Genomic DNA, 20,910 nt, shown 5'->3' on the forward strand with positions numbered 1-20,910 from the left:
ACCCCCCATGGATAGCCAGGTGTGCCCCTTTTATCTCCCCCAGTATAGATAGCCAGATGTGCCCATTATTAGCCCCTCCCCTATATAAAAAGGCCAGATGTGCCCCTCTGTTAGCCAGATATGCCCCTTTATACCCCACCCCCATTGTCAGCTAGGTTTCCCCTTTGTTCTCCCCCCTCCAATAGACAGCCAGATGTACCTATCTATTCCCCCCACCCCCTATGGATAGCCAGGTGTGCCCCTTTAACCCCCCCAGTATAGCCAAATGTGCCTCTATTAGCCCCGTCCCATATAAAATGCTACGTGTCCTTTTGACCCCACCCCCCCAAAAAAATTGCCAGATGGGCTGCTCAATCCCCCCATAGATACCCAGATGTGCAGCATTATTCCCCCCTCCCCATAGATAGCCAGACCATTTGCGCCCTCCCCATAGATAGCAAAGTGTGCCTCGGCCCCCTCCCCTGCCCTATAGATAGCCATGCGCCGCCGCCACCCCCCCCCCCCCCCCCCAGATAGCCGTGTGTGGTGAAATGCTGACACCCCCCTCTTCTTCCCCCATGCTGCAATGCAGGATCAGCATGAAAACCATACCTCACCTCGTTCCAGCACGATCAGCCTCCCCTCCGTGCATGACCGCTGCCTGTGTCTTAATGCCGAACGGATCGGGTCCCGGCTTGATGACGTCATCAAGCCGGGACCCGATCCGTTCGGCATAATGACACAGGCAGCGGTGATGCACGGATGGGAGGCTGATCGCACGCTGGAACGAGGTGAGGTATGTTGTTTTCATGCTTATCCTGCATTGCAGCATGGGGGAAGAAGGGGGGGGATGCTGAAATAAACGGGATCGAGCAGGGGGTGGGAAGATCGGACCCCCGGGAGGGAATCCTTAGTTAGTGTAGTTAGAGGGAGGGGGGTAAATGAGCCCAGGCGCGTGCCAGCACGCACGCTGTGCTCATTAAAGTTAAGTGACTTATAATCACATCGTGTGGCTTTCGTGAGCCACTTACGACGTGATTATACTGTAGTTAGGATGTGAACTGGTTAAAGATACATTTCTCTGCACTCTTTATTGCACCTTATACTTCCTACCTCACGTTGGTTTATAATCTGCACTAGTACTTTTTCTAGGCGTTTTATCATCTGGTATTATCATTCTCGGCATCTACCCCTTATTGCACCTTCACCTTTTTATTCCTACTCTTGTCCATATTGCGGCAGATTGGTTTTGATTTATATTTTTTGGGGGGATTGAGTTATTTAGATACAAATATATGCATCTTTTGTGATATTACCATTTACGCACCAGTGCTTTCATTGTTATTTTTAATGGTGTTTTAATGCTGACCTTGTTATATGGTATACCAATAAAGCTCATTTGTTTATTTACTTGTGTGGTGCGGTACTATGGGATCTACTGCCCTTCTCTGGTTTCTTATTTATCAAATAGATCACTGTCAGTTCACAACTGATCAGAGAAGGATCTATCACTGCCACACACTAGGCATAGATTTTTTTTTTAATAGATTTCAGCATGGAATCTACAGCATTAAAATCAAACTGCAGTGTAGCACTGTTCAATGTGGTGCAAGACTATAAGGCGTCCACCTACCAACACTCCCAACCCACTGCTAATTATTCAATATCTTCCATTTAGCGCAATTGACCAATTCAATTAATTTGGGCCGAAAATCAATTGGACGATTGATAGGGCTGCCTGCAGCATTGATTTCTAGTAGATTCGATCAATGATCCTATCTGCCAGATATCGATGGGGGAAAAAAAATGATATGTTAATGGCCATCTGCCATCTGTATCTTTCTAGAATAACAATCTCAGAAAATCTGTATGGGGAAGATCTACAAATCTTATGTCATGAATTCTCTCCTTACCCATTTGATTCTTACCTCAGTAACTACATTTCAGTAGTTTCTGTGATTTAAAAAGCGTAAACACAGTTTGACAATAAATGGCTTCAGCCAACCACCAATCATGAGTGAAAGAAAAGTTTTTGTGTTATTGTTCATATTCTATGAAGAATGGTTAAGAAATCATAAATTCTGCCAGGGAATAAAAAATTATGAGCAGAATTGTAGTTCCGAAAAGCTACTCATCCCAGTGGTCCGAATAGCTTCACCGGAGGAAAGCACTGGAACTATTCGCTGGACAAAAAGTAAAGTAAAGGCTCTATAAAATTCAGAGCCTTCACTAAGGCACCTGAAGTGAGTTTTCACAATGTAAATTGAGGACTTGCTGGGGTGTCTGCATTCTGAGAAATATAGTCATCAGTTTGTATGAACATCTTCTGATTGCATAATATCACATTGCAGTTTCAATCATTCATTTTTATACAGCACTGAAATCCTACTAAGGGATGGGACAGGTTTCCATTGTGCCACACTACAGCTGCATTTATGCAAGAATAACAACCTAGTCCTCAATGCTGCAAAGACTGTTGAGCTGACTGTTGATTTCAGGAGGAACCCTCCCACTCTCCCACCAGTCTACATAGGCGACAATGAAGTCTCCAGAGTAGCATCAGTCTGGTTCCTTGGCACAACTTTATCCACCGACCTAAGATGGGGGCAGAACACCACCAAAATTCAGAAGGCACAACAAAGGCTATTTTTCCTGCGCCAACTTAAAAAATTTGGAATGCCTCGGGAGCTGCTGACCAGTTTCTACACTGCCACCACGGAGTCTATACTCTGCTCTTCAGTAATCGTCTGGTATGCCGGCGCAACGGCCAGCGACAGACAGACTGCAAAGAGTCATTAGTGAGTCAGAGAGGATCATTGGATCGCCCCTACCACCTCTGGATCTCCTCCACACGGCTAGGATGAGGAAGAGGGCCACCAGGATCTACTGCGACCCCTCCCACCCTGGCAGCCGCTTCTTTGAGCCTCTCCCATCTGGCCGGCGCTTCCGAACCATCCAATCCAAGACCACCAGGCGCAGGAACTCCTTTCCCCAGGCTGTTCTACTGCTCAACAACACTGACGCCTGACTATTTCCTCCTAGCCCGCAATCAGCATGCTTGCCCCAGGTGCTGCACTCCGGCCTTAATGTCTGCATCCAACTCTCACTAGCACAATGATCCATGATGTCATCGTACCTGTTAAGGCTGCTTGGACTCTGTCAAGGTTATCTTACTAACGCAGCAGCATGTATAATGGTAGAAATTGCAGACGTATAATGTAAAATGTACTGTAAGCCTTTTAGTTTAGTCTGTGTATTTGTTTTTGTACTCGTAACCATATAAGTAAGATAGACAACTGTCAAAGTGCATTTTGCCTTTGCCATGTATACCACAAGCAATTCCGAGTACGGTACCCCCGCACTTGGCGAATAAATCCATCTTGTATCTTGTTTATACATTCAGCACAAGGACTGCATAAGGAATAGAATCACAACTTCACTCAGTTGTGGAATGGAGTGTGGATCTGTATGAATAAATTCCTACAAGCAACAGAAAGGATACTTTCCTAAGACTACGTTCACAGTGGCCACTGTGCTCCCTGTAACGGAAGGAATGCAATGAATCGGAAGAGCAATGTACGTAGCTTTAGAGTTTACCATATAGAATATATGAATTGGCTTTAAAAACTATGAAGATTCCTATCATGCATATTAATGACAACACATAAGAAAAGACAAATTACCATTCTTTTATTTATACAAAAGCTGAATAGCGAACCTCTAAAATATATTCTGGTATAACATTTTGGACATCATCTTTGTATTTTCTTTTATTTATAAATGTAATATGCTACATGAGCTTATACCTATATTGTACGTTAAACTTATACCATAAGAATATTCTTTATACAATTTTCTTTTACCTATAGACAATGTTTTTGAAGGAAGGATGAACTACAGACAAATATTAAACACTCAGGTTCAGTTTCATTAAAACATAATTAAATATATTGTTTTTAACCACTTCATGCCATAGGTTGAAGGGTTAAATTGTGTGCACACATGCACTTCAGTAGAATGGACAGTTATCTAAATGTCCTATTTACAGTCGGAGCACAGTTGTGACTGCACTCAGATCTGACTTCATAGGGGAGGGACGTCTATCTAGTGCCAGTACTGAGCTCTAACAACCGCCCGCCTGGTTGTTAGCCCTGTCAGTTGCCCATGTGAAAGGGGCCTAAAAGTTTCTCCATCTCACCTATAGTGTTATCTTTGAAGGGTCACATTTATCCAGGTCACGATGTAGCTTCAACATGCACACCTTTGTTTTGCAGTTCAATTAAGCAGATTTTACATCAGACTGTCCTGGGTGCCGTTTAGAATAGTCTTAAAAATGTACATACATGATCTTCAAGTTTTCTTGTATGTACCTGTGGCTTCTTCCAGCCCTAGGAAACGGGGACACGAGACTATGGGGGGCTGAGGGAAGCCTTAGGTAAGTAAAAGACAACTTTTGCTCGTGTCTAATGTTTACATGATACTGAAAATAAAAATATACAAGACCAGCTTAGGGGAAAACAAAACCATTGGCCCTTTGGAAAGAGTGATGGAGAAGGAGTGCTGAAAAAAGTGGGTGATGCCACAAGTGTTAGATATAGCGTGGAAAAATTCCAGTGACTTATTTTTTCAGTGCTCACCAGTGTTTTTCCAGCTTTTCAGAACCCTATTGAGTCTAAAACACCACCAGAATGTTCTACAGAGTTCTAGTTTAATCCATGGTATGTCCTCAGGTTTGTAGTACCTGCTAACCACTAGTGGAGGCAGGACTCACATCTGACAGATTATTGCCACCTATGACTTCCGGCAGAGATTGGGAGCCATTAACAATGGGAGGGGGGGGGGGGGGGAATGATTATTTGATCAGTTTGCCCACTTACAAAGAAATGAACAGTCTTAATTTCATGGTACAGTAGTTTCACTGTAATGGTGAGACATAATTTCAACCAAAAATCCAGAAACAACACTTTACATGAAAGTTATAAACTGATTTATAGGTCACTGAGTGAAAGAAGTATTTGATCCCCAAGCAAAACCTGACTCAGCGTTATTAAACCTATGCTGGCCGGCACAGCAGTAAAACATATTTACAAATCTTTTAGGTTTCTTGGCAATGTGAAGCTTCAGCTCCCTTCACAAATTTTCTATAGGACTGAGAATTTGGAGACAGCCAGGCCGATCTGTGACCTCAATGTGCTTCTTCTTAGTTCCCTTGGAACACTGTACGTTTTGGGTCATTGTCAAGATCCATCTTCATTGTTTTGCCTGAGGGAAGAAGATTCTCATCCCAAACTTTTGGCCGCTCAATGCAGTGTGTCCTGCAGTTGTCCCATACCCTTAGAAGAAAAACAGCAGCAAAATGTTTCCACTTCCATGCTTGACTGTGCGGATGGGGTTCTTTGAGTTATATTCAGTATGTTCCTTCCTCTAAACATGTTTGTTCAATGTAGAGAAGGGTCCAAAGGACACAGTGAGGCCTGGTGCACACCAAAACCCGCTAGCAGATCCGCAAAATGCTAGCAGATTTTGAAACGCTTTTTCTTATTTTTCTGTAGCGTTTCAGCTAGCAGTTTGCGGTTTTGTCTCCCGGTTTTGGTGTAGTAGATTTCATATATTGTTACAGTAAAGCTGTTACTGAACAGCTTCTGTAACAAAAACGCCGGCAAAACCGCTTTGAACAGGCGTTTTTCCTATACTTAACATTGAGGCAGAAACGCACCCGCAATCTGGTGTGAACCACCCCATTGAGATACATTGACCAAGCGGATCCGCAGCCGCAAGCGGCTGCAGAAACGCTGAAAAAGCAGCTCGGTGTGCACCAGCCCTTAGATGGGATTGGATATACCAAACCTAATGTGACCATACTAGGAAATTGATTCCCAGACAGAAAAAGGTGTCCCCCCTCAATTAGAAAACACTGCATACAGAATCATCTGAGTCTAAAAAAAAAAATCTAAGTTTCTGATAAAACAATACCCAATAATAAAGTAAGAAAATAGTAAATAAATGTATGTCTATATTACAAAACAAAAGATGCCCCCTTCTAATATTAAAATTTAAGATCACCCTGCTAAGACAACCTCCTAGGTTGCACTGTATTTATTTACAGTGGGTTGCAAAAGTATTCAGCCCCCTTTAAGTTTTCCACATTTTGTCATATTACTGCCACAAACATGAATCAATTTTATTGGGATTCCACATGAAAGACCAACACAAAGTGGTGTACACGTGAGAAGTGTAACGAAAATCATACATGATTCCAAACATTTTTTACAAATAAATAACTGCAAAGTGGTGTGTGCATAATTATTCGGCCCCCTTTGATCTGAGTGCAGTCAGTTGCCTATAGACATTGCCTGATGAGTGCTAATGACTAAATAGAGTGCACCTGTGTGTAATCTAATGTCAGTACAAATACAGCTGCTCTGTGAGGGCCTCAGAGGTTGTCTAAGAGAATATTGGGAGCAACAATACCGTGAAGTCCAAAGAACACACAAGACAGGTCAGGGATCAAGTTATTGAGACATTTAAAGCAGGTTTAGGCTACAAAAAGATTTCCAAAGCCTTGAACATCCCACGGAGCACTGTTCAAGCGATCATTCAAATGGAAGCGGTATGGCACAACTGTACACCTACCAAGACAAGGCCATCCACCTAAACTCACAGGCCGAACAAGGAGAGCGCTGATCAGAAATGCAGTCAAGAGGCCCATGGTGACTCTGGACGAGCTGCAGAGATCTACAGCTCAGGTGGGAGACTCTGTCCATTGGACAACTATCAGTCATGCACTGTACAAAGTTGGCCTTTATGAAAGAGTGGCAAGAAGAAAGGCATTGTTAACAGAAAGCATAAGAAGTCCCGTTTGCAGTTTGCCACAAGCCATGTGGGGGACACAGCAACCATGTGGAAGAAGGTGCTCTAGTCAGATGAGACCAAAATTGAACTTTTTGGCCAAAATGCAAAACGCTATGTGTGGCAGAAAACTAACACTGCACATCACTCTGAACACACCATCCCCACTGTCAAATATGGTGGTGGCAGCATCATGCTCGGGAGGTGCATCTCTTCAGCAGGGACAGGGAAGCTGGTCAGAGTTGATGGGAAGATGGATGGAGCCAAATACAGGGCAAACTTGGAAGAAAACCTCTTGGAGACTGCAAAAGGCGTGAGACTGGGGCAGAGGTTCACCTTCCAGCAGGACAATGACCCTAAACATAAAGCCAGGGCAACAATGGAATGATTTAAAACAAAACATATCTATGTGTTAGAATGGCCCAGTCAAAGTCCAGATCTAAATCCAATCAAGAATCTGTGGCAAGATATGAAAACTGCTGTTCACAAACGCTGTCCATCTAATCTGACTGAGCTGGAGCGGTTTTGCAAAGAAGAATGGGCAAGGATTTCAGTCTCTAGATGTGCAAAGCTGGTAGAGACATACCCTAAAAGACTGGCAGCTGTAATTGCAGAAAAAGGTGGTTCTACAAAGTATTGACTCAGGGGGCCGAATAATTACGCACACCCCACTTTGCAGTTATTTATTTGTAAAAAATGTTTGGAATGATGTATGATTTTCGATCCACTTCTCACATGTACACCACTTTGTATTGGTCTTTCACGTGGAATTCCAATAAAATTGATGCATGTTTGTGGCAGTAATGTGACAAAATGTGGAAAACTTCAAGGGGGCTGAATACTTTTGCAACCCACTGTAACAGTAGGGGAGTATAGTAGATAAAATCAAAAGGAAAAACCCAAAATCCAGTCAGTCATTTAGTTTCTGTGCTGAGTCATCTGTCAGAACACTCTGTGCTGTACGTACAGTACAGAGATTTCAGGCTTTGGTCTAATTAGCATACTGCTAAGATTATTCATGGCAGAAAGATTGTACAGTGGTGTGAAAAACTATTTGCCCCCTTCCTGATTTCTTATTCTTTTGCATGTTTGTCACACTTAAATGTTTCTGCTCATCAAAAACTGTTAACTATTAGTCAAAGATAACCCAATTGAACACAAAATGCAGTTTCAAATAATGGTTTTTATTATTTAGTGAGAAAAAAAAAACTCCAAATCTACATGGCCCTGTGTGAAAAAGTGATTGCCCCCCCTTGTTAAAAAATAACTTAAAGGTGGTTTATTAGTCACCCCCAAGCCTGATTACTGCCACACCTGTTTCAATCAAGAAATCACTTATATAGGAGCTATCTGACACAGAGAAGTAGATCAAAAGCACCTCAAAAGCTAGACATCATGCCAAGATCCAAAGAAATTCAGGAACAAATGAAAACAAAAGTACTGTAATTGAAATCTATCAGTCTGGTAAAGGTTATAAAGCCATTTCTAAAGCTTTGGGACTCCAGCAAACCACAGTGAAAGCCATTATCCACAAATGGCAAACACATGGAACAGTGATGAACCTTCCCAGGAGTGGCCGACCGACCAAAATTACCCCAAGAGCGCAGAGAAAACTCATCTGAGAGGCCACAAAAGACCCCAGGACAACATCTAAAGAACTGCAGGCCTCACTTGCCTCAATTAACCTCCCTGGCGGTAAGCCCGTGCTGAGCACGGGCTATGCCGCTGGGAGGCACCGCTCAGGCCCCGCTGGGCCGATTTGCATAATTTTTTTTTTGCTGCACGCAGCTAGCACTTTGCTAGCTGCGTGCAGTGCCCGATCGCCGCCGCTACCCGCCGATCCGCCGCTATACGCGTTGCCGCAGCCGCCCCCCCCCCAGACCCCGTGCGCTGCCTGGCCAATCAGTGCCAGGCAGCGCCGTGGGGTGGATCGGAGTCCCCTTTGACGTCACGACGTCGATGACGTCATCCCGCCCCGTCGCCATGGCGACGGGGGAAGCCCTCCAGGAGATCCCGTTCTTTGAACGGGATCTCCTGATCTCCGACGGCGATCGGAGGGGCTGGGGGGATGCCGCTGAGCAGCGGCTATCATGTAGCGAGACCTCGTCTCGCTACATGAAAAAAAAAAAACGTATTTGCTGCCCCCTGGCGGATTTTGCCAAACCGCCAGGAGGGTTAAGGTCAGTGTTCACGACTCCACCATAAGAAAGAGACTGGGCAAAAACGGCCTGCATGGAAGATATCCAAGGCGCAAACCACTTTCAACAAAAAGAACTCTTTTCTTAAGGCTCGTCTCAATTTTGCTAAAAAAACATCTCAATGATTGCCAAGACTTTTGGGAAAATACCTTGTGGACCGACGAGACAAAAGTTGAACTTTTTGGAAGGTGCGTGTCCCGTTACATCTGGCATAGAAGTAACACAGCATTTCAGCAGAAGAACAACATACCAACAGTAAAATATGGTGGTGGTAGTGTGATGGTCTGGGATTGTTTTGCTGCTTCAGGGCCTGGAAGGCATGCTGTGATAGATGGAACCATGAATTCTACTGTCTGCCAAAAAATCCTGAAGGAGAATGTCCGGCCATCTGTTCGTCAACTCAAGCTGAAGCGATCTTGGGTGCTGCAGCAGGACTATGACCCCAAACACACCAGCAAATTCACCTCTGAATGGCTGAAGAAAAACAAAATGAAGACTTTGGAGAGGCCTAGTCAAAGTCCTGACCTGAATCCTATTGAGATGTTGTGGCATGACCTTAAAAAGGCGGTTCATGCTAGAAAACCCTCAAATACAGCTGAATTACAACAATTCTGCAAAGATGAGTGGGCCAAAATTCCTCCAAAGCACTGTAAAAGACTTGTTGCAAGTTATCGCAAATGCTTGATTGCAGTTATTGCTGCTAAGGGTGGCCCAACCAGTTATTAGGTTCAGGGGGCAATTTATTTTTCACACAGGGCCATGTAGGTTTTGAGGTTTTTTTCTCACTCAATAATTAAAAACATCATTTCAAACTGCATTTTGTGTTCAATTCTGTTATCTTTGACTAATAGTTAACGGTCTTTGATGAGCAGAAACATTTAAGTGTGACAAACATGCAAAAGAATAAGAAATCAGGAAGGGGGCAAATAGTTTTTCACACCACTGTATATTACAGTACATATTTAATAAAATGGTTTAGTTACTAGTTTTGTCTGGAGATCCACTTAACAGAAAGGTGGGATATCATTTTGTATACTATTAGATCTAAACTTCCATTTCATTTATTCTATTGCAAAACATTATTGCCTCCATGTTGAAGTCAAAACATAAAATTAAGTGAGTTGTCAGTGGATGGTCCTAAAACTCATTTCAAGGATTCTGTTAAAACCAATTTCCTTCCTTTGTCCCCAGCTATAACCTCACATGAAGCCTGTATTAGCTATAACCAGTAAACCCCAGATTTTCAAAAGAATTACACACCACAACCGTCCCAGAGTTCCCACCGCCCAAAGCCTGAGCATCTTTATAAAGTAGCCCTGGTTATGAGCTTTAGGTAAGCAGCGATTTATCAGTGGAGTCACATATACCATCAGGTAACATAAATTGTTATATTATTTTAGGTAGCTGATGCACCATCAGCATCACATCCCTGTCAGCTTTTGTCCATATGTACATTCTGATTCTTCTGCTGTTTACGTTGAAGGAAGCGGGTTCTTGCATCAGAAATGGACTGATCATCATTTCTTTTCTGCATTTTCTTCAGTGAGACTTCCAAGTGATCTGTCAATAAAAACATTGATACTCTTAATGCTCTAATTCAGGCTTAAGTTTTATTAATGCATACTTTGTGGAATATAATTAATCCTTAGTGCATTAAACATAAAACATTTTGTTTTTTATTTTATTACCTGGGTGACTGGGTTTGCAATGATAAACATGCTCTTCCAATGGGAGATTCTGCTTTGCTGCTCTGAAAAGCAGTCTATGCCAACTACACTGGTTAGTTTTTCCACTACAAACACTGAGCAGATCACCTTACCATACCCTCCTCCATCTCCTGCAGCTGAAAGGATAGCTCTTTGTGGCCAGCACTGTAGCTACAGCTGTGCAATCTTGTTAAATCCTGTCTAGTTCTTCCCTGCTCATTGTGTAATAAAGCATTTATCCTCCTCCCCAGTGTGTTTACAAAAAAAATAAGAGCAGAGAGAAACTTTTTATTTATTGCAGTAGCAGAGCAGTAGAGGTTGCTTTTACAACAAAACTGAGGAGAAAAAAAAGGTTAGAGGCTTTATTACAAAATGTTGCAGCATTGTACCTTTAGTAATTGCCACAAAGAGTTCTTTCTCAGCAGGGGAAGGGGTGGAGGTGGGAGGGGTCAAGTGATTAGCTCTGAGCTAGCTACTTTGCACAAAGAATTCTCTGCATTAAAGATGGCTGCAGTAAATTTGAAACTGTGCGAGAAATGGGCCATTATTCACCTTTACTAAAATTAACTGTGGGAGGATGAACTAGAGCTCTAACACAACATACTGTATGTACTAAAACAATGGCGTTTTAAAATAGAAGCAGTCGATGAGTATTCACCAAAACTTTTACCAGCAAATTTTCAGGCATTTAAAAAAACACCACTAATCTCTGCGGAGTAGGGAAAGGCAAATATAAGGGCCCCTGCACACTATGTCCGATTTTCGATTCCGATTTAGATTTTGAAAAACGCAAATCGCATTAGCACAGTATACCTAATGGTATACTGCACTCCATGCCGTTTTTGAAAATCGTTACTGCTGCTGCGTTTTTCATCCGATTCCGATTCAATGCAAAGTATAGGAATCGGATCGGAAATCGGTTCAACAAGTGTAGCAAACGCATGTAAATACGTTTGCGATTACGATTCTCGCCGGCTGTATTGTTCCCGCGCACACAGACCTAAGAGCAGAGAGATGATTGGCCAGCATTTGAAGTAAGGAAGTGATGTCACGTGTTGTACGCGTCACTTCCTCCATCCGAGGCAAGAGGGAAAGTGTGCGGCGTTCGTGGTGGAGAGAGTAAGGAGCGCTTAAGGACATGCGGCTATTTATTTTTTATACTAATTCCCCTCCAGAGGACCCAACTCGGACCCCTTCCTCTCTCCCTCACCTCGGGGCACCTCTACTGTCAAGTGCGTGGGCGGCAGCTGAAGATTCAGTTACAGGCTCCGGCAGATGATAGAGCTCCAGCCGCCTGGTCCAAGCTGTCTCCTCTTTTGCAGTCTGCAATGTTGTTCGCCAGCGGCTGGAGGTCTGTCATCTGCTGGAGCCCGGAGCCTGTAGAAGAATCTTCCGCAGCTGCTGACAAGAGGAGGAGTGCCGGAGGTGAGGGAGAGGGGAAAGTAATCACCACCCCCGGCATGCATTTGCATATAGGCCACCAGGCAATGGCATATAGCCCACCCTCCCCACCCACCAGGCAATGGCATATAGCCCACCCTCCCCACCCACCAGGCAATGGCATATAACCCACCCTCCCCACCCACCAGGCAATGGCATATAACCCACCCTCCCCACCCACCAGGCAATGGCATATAACCCACCCTCCCCACCCACCAGGCAATGGCATATAACCCACCCTCCCCACCAGGCAATGGCATATAGCCCACCCACCAGGCAATGGCATATAGCCCACCCACCAGGCAATGGCATATAGCCCACCCTGGCCACCCACCCACCCGGCAATGGCATATAGCCCACCCTGGCCACCCACCCACCAGGCAATGGCATATAGCCCACCCTGGCCACCCACCCACCAGGCAATGGCATATAGCCCACCCTACCCACCCACCAGGCAATGGCATATAGCCCACCCACCAGGCAATGGCATATAGCCCGCCCTGCCCACCAGGCAATGGCATATAGCCCGCCCTGCCCACCAGGCAATAACATATAGCCCGCCCTGCCCACCAGGCAATGGCATATAGCCCGGCCACCAGGCAATGGCATATAGCCCGCCCGGCCACCAGGCAATAGCATATAGCCCGCCCTCCCCACCCGGCAATGGCATATAGCCCGCCCTCCCTACCAGGTAATGGCATATTAGGGCTGGTTCAGACGGACGTTTTTGCGGCGTTAAACGCGGGCTTTCAAACGCGACGTTTTTTTGGATCTACCGCCGTCTCATTCAAGTGAATGGGAGCGTTTATGGCTGGCTTTTGCAAGCTTTCATAAACGCCTGGCGGTTGATCCCGGCGTCGCGTCTAGTCCTGAAAGCAACATGCAGCTTCTGGAAGGCGGTTGCGTCTGGCCGCGTAGCGTTCGAACGTGCTCGAACGCCAGTGAAAGCTAGTGAAAGTCTGCAAAGGCGTCTGGAGGAGGGGACAGAACAGGAAGGAGAACCATAATTCCATGCGAAAGGAAGTGATGATGTGAAAGGAAGTGATGAGACAGGCTAGAGCGATGGCGACAGCAGCAGAGCGCAATGTGGAGCTGGGAGAGCTGGTTGAGCAGGTACATGGCCGCCCTGCCATTTGGGACAGTACCTGCAGGGAATACAGCAACAATGTACGGAAGGCACGCGCTTGGGAGGAAGTTTGCAAACATTTTTTTGAGCTGTATCCGGAGTATAGTGCATCTACTAGAGACAACATTTGTAAGTACATGATGCGGCTCACTGTATGATCTTATAATACATTGTACCTCCCACTGAATGCATTGTACCTCCCCACGGGCCCACTGAATGCATTGTACCTCCCCACGGGCCCACTAAATGCATTGTACCTCCCCACGGGCACAGTGAATGCATTGTACCTCCCCACTGGCACAGTGAATGCATTGTACCTCCCCACGGGCACAGTGAATGCATTGTACCTCCCCACGGGCCCACCCAATGCATTGTACCTCCCCACCTTACAATCAGGATAAGTAATTGAAAGCATATTTTTTTTTTTGTACGGAACCGATGTGAAAGTTACACATATTTGATCAAGTTTCTCTGCCTTTGTTTTCCAGTAAAAATGCTTAAAAAAAAATGGTAAGGTGTGTGCTATTTTTGTTTACACCATGTGTGGTTGAGGGGGAGATGGTCCATCTCCTCATGGTAGGACCTTCTGTCTGTGGCTTTGGTAGGCTGCTTAGCTACCCCCCAGGCCACAGGCAGAGGGTCCCCCATGAGGTGATGGACTTTCTCTCCATCAGCCACAAACCTTGGCCCTCTCAGGCTCTCCTCCTGTGCCTCCTACTGTGTGAGCTACTGTTGTAGCACAGCATACACATTTATGTGCTCCCACTGTAAACACCATGTGTGGTTGAGGGGGAGATGGTCCATCTCCTCATGGTAGGACCTTCTGTCTGTGGCTTTGGGAGGCTGCTTAGCTTCCCCCAGGCCACAGGCAGAGGGTCCCCCATGAGGTGATGGACTTTCTCTCCATCAGCCACAAACCTTGGCCCTCTCAGGCTCTCCTCCTGTGCCTCCTACTGTGTGAGCTACTGTTGTAGCACAGCATACACATTTATGTGCTCCCACTGTAAACACCATGTGTGGTTGAGGGGGAGATGGTCCATCTCCTCATGGTAGGACCTTCTGTCTGTGGCTTTGGTAGGCTGCTTAGCTACCCCCCAGGCCACAGGCAGAGGGTCCCCCATGAGGTGATGGACTTTCTCTCCATCAGCCACAAACCTTGGCCCTCTCAGGCTCTCCTCCTGTGCCTGTTGTTAGCACATCAAGGCTTTGTAAATATTTTTTGTACATACAGTTACATATAGTTCATATATGAATAATATTGAAACGGAGAATGTTTTCTGTTAAATTTTTTTTATTAAAAAGAAATAATTCAGAAAAACAATGTCAGTTTTTACTTTATTCAATGTGTATTGTTCCCCCAGGATTTTTCCGGGAAGTGGCAAGTGGCTATTGCTTCCCAATGCTACCCGCCCCACCACCCTTTACAAAGCGAGTAAAAGTAAGCATCACAATATGGACCAGCATGCCATATTTTGCTGCTTCCCCAAGGGTCACTATAACCGCATGCTTGTTCCCAAGGATTTTTCCGGGAAGTGGCAAGTGGCTATTGCTTCCCAATGCTACCCGCCCCACCACCCTTTACAAAGCGAGTAAAAGTAAGCATCACAATATGGACCAGCATGCCATATTTTGCTGCTTCCCCAAGGGTCACTATAACCGCATGCTTGTTCCCAAGGATTTTTCCGGGAAGTGGCAAGTGGCTATTGCTTCCCAATGCTACCCGCCCCACCACCCTTTACAAAGCGAGTAAAAGTAAGCATCACAATATGGACCAGCATGCCATATTTTGCTGCTTCCCCAAGGGTCACTATAACCGCATGCTTGTTCCCAAGGATTTTTCCGGGAAGTGGCAAGTGGCTATTGCTTCCCAATGCTACCCGCCCCACCACCCTTTACAAAGCGAGTAAAAGTAAGCATCACAATATGGACCAGCATGCCATATTTTGCTGCTTCCCCAAGGGTCACTATAACCGCATGCTTGTTCCCAAGGATTTTTCCGGGAAGTGGCAAGTGGCTATTGCTTCCCAATGCTACCCGCCCCACCACCCTTTACAAAGCGAGTAAAAGTAAGCATCACAATATGGACCAGCATGCCATATTTTGCTGCTTCCCCAAGGGTCACTATAACCGCATGCTTGTTCCCAAGGATTTTTCCGGGAAGTGGCAAGTGGCTATTGCTTCCCAATGCTACCCGCCCCACCACCCTTTACAAAGCGAGTAAAAGTAAGCATCACAATATGGACCAGCATGCCATATTTTGCTGCTTCCCCAAGGGTCACTATAACCGCATGCTTGTTCCCAAGGATTTTTCCGGGAAGTGGCAAGTGGCTATTGCTTCCCAATGCTACCCGCCCCACCACCCTTTACAAAGCGAGTAAGTAAGCATCACAATATGGACCAGCATGCCATATTTTGCTGCTTCCCCAAGGCCCACTATAACCGCATGCTTGTTCCCAAAGATTTTTCCAGGAAGTGGCATGCGGTTATTACAGGCAACATGCAGTAAGAAAACATACAACCATACAATTCACAGGGGAAAAAAAAAAAAAGGAATTTTTTTTTTAAATTAAATCTGGCTATATTGAAAGGGGTCTTCTCCCACAGAAGATACAAAATAGTTTGCAAATTTGTCACGGACAGTTCCAGCTGCTGAGGTGTGACGTACGAAGCTGCCAGTGTGATCTGTGAAGGCCGCATCCACAATTTCATCGTAATTCACACCTTCCTTTTCACGCACAAAGTTGTGCAGTACACATGCTGCTTTTACAACATTGTCTACATGGTCAGGGGTCATCACCAGAGTGCTGTGGAAAACCCGCCATTTGTTAGACAACACTCCAAACACACACTCCACAAAACGGCGGGCTTTGGTGAGACGGTAATTAAACACCTTCTTCTTTGTGTCCAGATCTCTCTTTGGGTATGGCTTCATCAAATTGACATGAAGTGCAAAGGCTTCATCTCCGACCATCACATGTGGCATTGGTTCCCCATGTTCCTGGATTGGTTTAGGCCCCGGGAGGTTCAAAGTACCATTGTACAACCGGCTGCCAATGAGAGACGATCGGAAGATGTTGGAATCTGCAGTACTGCCATAGGATCCTACATCAATCGTCAGAAACTTATAGTTGGCATCGACAACTGCCATGAGCACCACTGAAAAGTACTTCTTATAGTTGTAGTACCGTGATCCAGAACCACTTGGAAGTTGTATCCGAATATGTTTTCCATCCACGGCACCAACACAATTTGGAAACTTGGCCTTTTTAAGGAAGGAGTCTGCAGCATCCTTCCACAACTGCTCAGTCGGTGAAGGCATGAAGATTGGCTGCAAGACTTCCCATATCTTCTGGCACGTGTCGTGAACAATCCCTTGCACTGTTGATCTACCCAAACGAAACTGGTAGTGTAAGGAGGCAAAAGTCTCACCCGTAGCAAGGAATCTAGAAAAATGGGGAAAAAAAATTAGCCTTCACAAACACAAAAAAACACTTGTAACACACAGCGAATAAACTACATACATTAGGTGTACTCACCGCAGTGTCACCAGGAGACGCTCAGCAGGACTCACTGGTGAACGCATGTTGGTATGCTGCCTGTGAAGGGAAGGAGATAGCAGGACCAACAGCTCGTCAAAGGAATCCACGGTCATCCGCACGTAGCCAAAGAAACGAGCAGGATGTCTTCTGAGATCGTGGTAAAGGGACATAAATGCACCTCTACTGGATCTCTCTGCAACAATAGGATGAACCCACAGCCTCCCAGCACTCACCCTGTGACCCGTCGGAGGCCTCGACAGAAGCGCCCTGAGAGTCACAAGCTTCAGCTGAACAAGGCACGCTTGAATCTCATCCATATCTCCAGCAAGAAAAACGCAATTCACAATACAAACCAGAGCTCTGGGCAAAGTATGTCACCAGCACTCGGAGTACAGGAAGTACAAAGGTATTTCCGCTTCCTGCAGACACATAACCAAGCCCTTTCCCTTTAAAAACGCCCACTTCCTGTAAAAGCCAGCAAAAGCCAAGAAAACGCAACGCTAGCAAACGCTACTACATGAAAGCTAATAAAAGCCTGTAAACGCTTAGCAGTTAAACGCTAGCGTTCTTGAAAAAAAAACGCGGGCGTTTGAACGCGGCGTTTAAAAACGCTCCGCAGACGTCCGTCTGAACCAGCCCTTAAGTTTCTAAGTGGGTGTACACTTTCTATTTGTGCAGCCAATGAAATTCAATGTTTTGCCTGGGGGAAAAAAACTATGCCCTAGTCAACAACTAATCTGCACTGTAGCTAAGCACAGTTGAACGGAATCGGAATCGGATATAAAAAAAAAAAATCGCACTGCAAAACAAAAAACAGATTCAGATTAAAAATCTGAATCGGAATCTGAATCGGATGTGCAGTGTGCAAGCAAAACTGTTTCAGATTAAAAATCGGAATCGGATTTTGGAAAGCGGAATCTGAATCTGAATCGGATGTGCAGTGTGCAAGAGGCCTAACAATGGTAATTACAGTTACAGTCACTGCTCCCACACAACAGGCCTAAACAGGCCCCCCAGCCACGCCATCAGGGCTGCTGCAGAGGTTCCATCGCAGCATCTCCCGCGGGACCCTTTCCAGGCCAGCAAGATATCAGTGCCATGGGCAGATAAACACAGCCAGGAGGCTGTCAGGAAACTGCAGTGTCGCCCCCCCATCATCTGACCCACCTCGCCGGACTAGGCCGCAAGCCTGAAGCTGGATTTCCGTACGCAGCCAGAGAGGTCCCTCCCAGCCATGCCACCAGCCAGCAGGTCACTGCCACAGCACCAGGACTAACTTCTCTCTCTGCACTATTTCTTCCTCTGGCGTAATGCGGGCATCCGAAATGCTGCAGAGCAGTGAGCGCCGCAAGTAAGTGTGGCAGCTCCACTCAAATAGCACTCGGATGGCCACGCTAGTACTTCTCTACTATGCTTCATGTCTGCTCTGTGCAACTTAAATGTATGTTTTTATTACTCTATGCTGTATGTTACTATGTGTACCACTCTATGTATATTACTAAGTGTCCACTGTACTGTACCTCCACCGACCATGTATGTGCCAAAAATAATTCCGGGTACAACCCCCCTTGTACTTGGCGACAGGGGCGTAGCAATCACGATAGCAACCATAGCGATTGCTATGGGGCCCGCGGTAGCCCTACGCCACAGGGGGCCCGTAGCTCAGAGCATTTTGTTAAAAAATTTATTATCATGCTGGTCCGGGTCTGCCCGCCCCCGACAATTGTAGAAGAGCGGGCCCGCTCAGCCCCCCTCATCTGTTAAGGTGGCTGGTGTAATGAGGGGGACTACTTCGCGCATTGACACACTCCCTGGCGGCCGGCCCGACACTTACTCTATAGTTCCGGCTTCCGGCCAGCCAGGGAGGAAGAAGGAGGACTCGGAGGAGTGGCGTCACTCGCGACGGAGGGAGCGGACCGCGGACTGGCTGCCTCTCCTCAGACCGACTGTCTGTACTGGAGCCGGAGCTGAGGAGCGTGCCCTGGAGCCAAAGGCCACCCGTGCGTCACCCGAGGAGGAACGGTGCGACCCGACCAGTCACCCGACCCCACGCAAGCTGCAGCATTGTTGTAAGTATATATGTATATGTTGTGCCTGGTGCTGGCTCCAGGGGGGGGGGGGGGGGTTAGAATGGGGGCCAAGGGGAAATCTGCTGCCAATAAGATTGCATTTGTGGGGAAATCTGCTGCCAATAACATTGCATTTGTGGGGAATTCTGCTGCCAATAACATTGCAATTTGTGGGGGGGAATTCTGCTGCCAATAAGATTGCATTTTGTGGGGAATTCTGCTGCTAATAAGAATGCATTTTGTGGGGAAATCTGCTGCCAATAAGATTTCATTTTGTGGGGAAATCCGCTGCCAATAAGATTTCATTTTGTGGGGAAATCTACTGCCAATAAGATTGCATTTTGTGGTTGGCCGGCCCTCCACCATGTGGTCTGGGGAAAAAAAATGGCCCTCCATGCCCGCGAAGTTGGACAGCACACTGCTAAGGTCTTGTATATTTGGCCCCACCCATGACCACGCCCATGTGATCGTCCTCTTTTTTGGAAATCAAAATATGGTCACCCTAGGCTAACCTATATGCTGGGGGGCAGTGGCACCCATGTCTGGCTAACCTATATGCTGGGGGGCAGTGGCACCCATGTCTGGCTAACCTATATGCTGGGGGGCAGTGGCACCCATGTCTGGCTAACCTATATGCTGGGGAGAGGGGTAGTGGCATCCATGTCTGGCTAAAGTATATGCTGGGGGGGGGGGCAGTGGCACCCATGTCTGGCTAACCTATATGCTGAGGGGGCAGTGGCACCCATATCTGGCTAACCTATATGCTGGGGTGGCAGTGGCACCCATGTCTGGCTAACATATGTTGGGGGGCAGTGGCACCCATGTCTGGCTAACCTATGCGCTTTGTAGGGTTGGAAGGTCGTGGGGGGGCCCATACAAATTGTTTACTATGGGGCCCAGTCATTTCTAGCTACACCCCTGCTTGGTGAAATAAATTATTCCGATTCTCTGTGCTGTCAAGCTCTAAAATGCATTTCCTAGCACATGCCAAGCCAATCTTACTTTACTGGTTTGTCAGGTGCATTAATGTCTAAATGAATTTCCCTTCTTTTTGGAAGACTGAAAAGTAAAGGCCTGTACACACGATAACCGTACACACGATAACGACCGCCTCTGATGAGTATCCAGTGTGTGTACAGCAGCCACTGACCTGGTCAGCCAAGAGCATTGTTCTTCCCACTCACCCAGCTCCCACGTGATGTCACTCCAGTGCCGCTGTGTTTGCCCTCCGCCTACCCTGCATAGCAACAGAACATGTCACTAGCCTGCAGGTCCTACAATGTTGCACGAAGGATCGAGTACCAATCCCCACCGGCCGACATTCCTCATATATGTGTACAAGGCTTGGATCTACAACTGGGAAGTGGAGATCTATGTCAAAGAGGATTGCCTGCTAGATCCTCATTTCTGGACCCAGCGGGGCATTATGTTTCAAGGCCAAATAGTAATTCAGGGCAAGCTACCTCCGTTTGAATTCCTGGTTCAAGAGCATCCAGGCCTTGCTAAACATTACTTCCGATACCTACAACTAGCACATGCCGTTTGTGGTCAGTTAGGCAGTCTATCCATTCCAATCGTCTCCTCTCCTATCGTGGAATTGATTCAGTCTGGCCCCACCAAGCATCTGACTGGTCATCTATACAAATCCATGACAGAACATGAGGCACTCAAACGCATTATGCAGTCCATGAATTAATGGACCATTGCCGACGTTGATCTCAACGCTGAGGACTCGGAAGACTCATTAACAGTAGTTAATAAAACGTCTACAAGTGTGCAGGAGCGTGTCACTCAACTGTACCTTGTGCGCCTGGCATATCTGACTCCCTCTGAAGTAACCAAATATAACTCATTGACCAGTGACCACTGTCCTAGTTCACCACCTTTATACATTTAATATGAAAATGCCCTGTTGTAAAGTCATACTGGACACAAGTTGTTAAATTCATGCATGATAGAATGGGAACCCCTGTGAAAGCAGACCCACTTTTTTGCCTCTTGGGC

The 20,910-nt window shown here is 46.1% G+C and overlaps 1 protein-coding gene across 4 annotated transcripts in view; it reads right to left on the minus strand.

Annotated features, from left to right (window-relative positions):
• Window positions 1-9,951: 9,951 nt before the first annotated feature.
• The window catches only part of DHX40 (DEAH-box helicase 40), a 96,358-nt gene continuing 85,399 nt past the window's right edge, over window positions 9,952-20,910 (minus strand). For all 4 annotated transcript variants that reach the window (XM_068268768.1, XM_068268769.1, XM_068268767.1 and 1 more), the window contains one exon: window positions 9,952-10,586. In XM_068268768.1, the coding sequence (XP_068124869.1) occupies window positions 10,459-10,586 (128 nt within the window). In that variant the 3' untranslated portion in view covers window positions 9,952-10,458. The remainder of the gene's footprint in view (window positions 10,587-20,910) is intronic.

This window comes from Hyperolius riggenbachi, chromosome 2 (genome assembly GCF_040937935.1).
Source record: "Hyperolius riggenbachi isolate aHypRig1 chromosome 2, aHypRig1.pri, whole genome shotgun sequence".
Taxonomy (NCBI): domain Eukaryota; kingdom Metazoa; phylum Chordata; class Amphibia; order Anura; family Hyperoliidae; genus Hyperolius; species Hyperolius riggenbachi.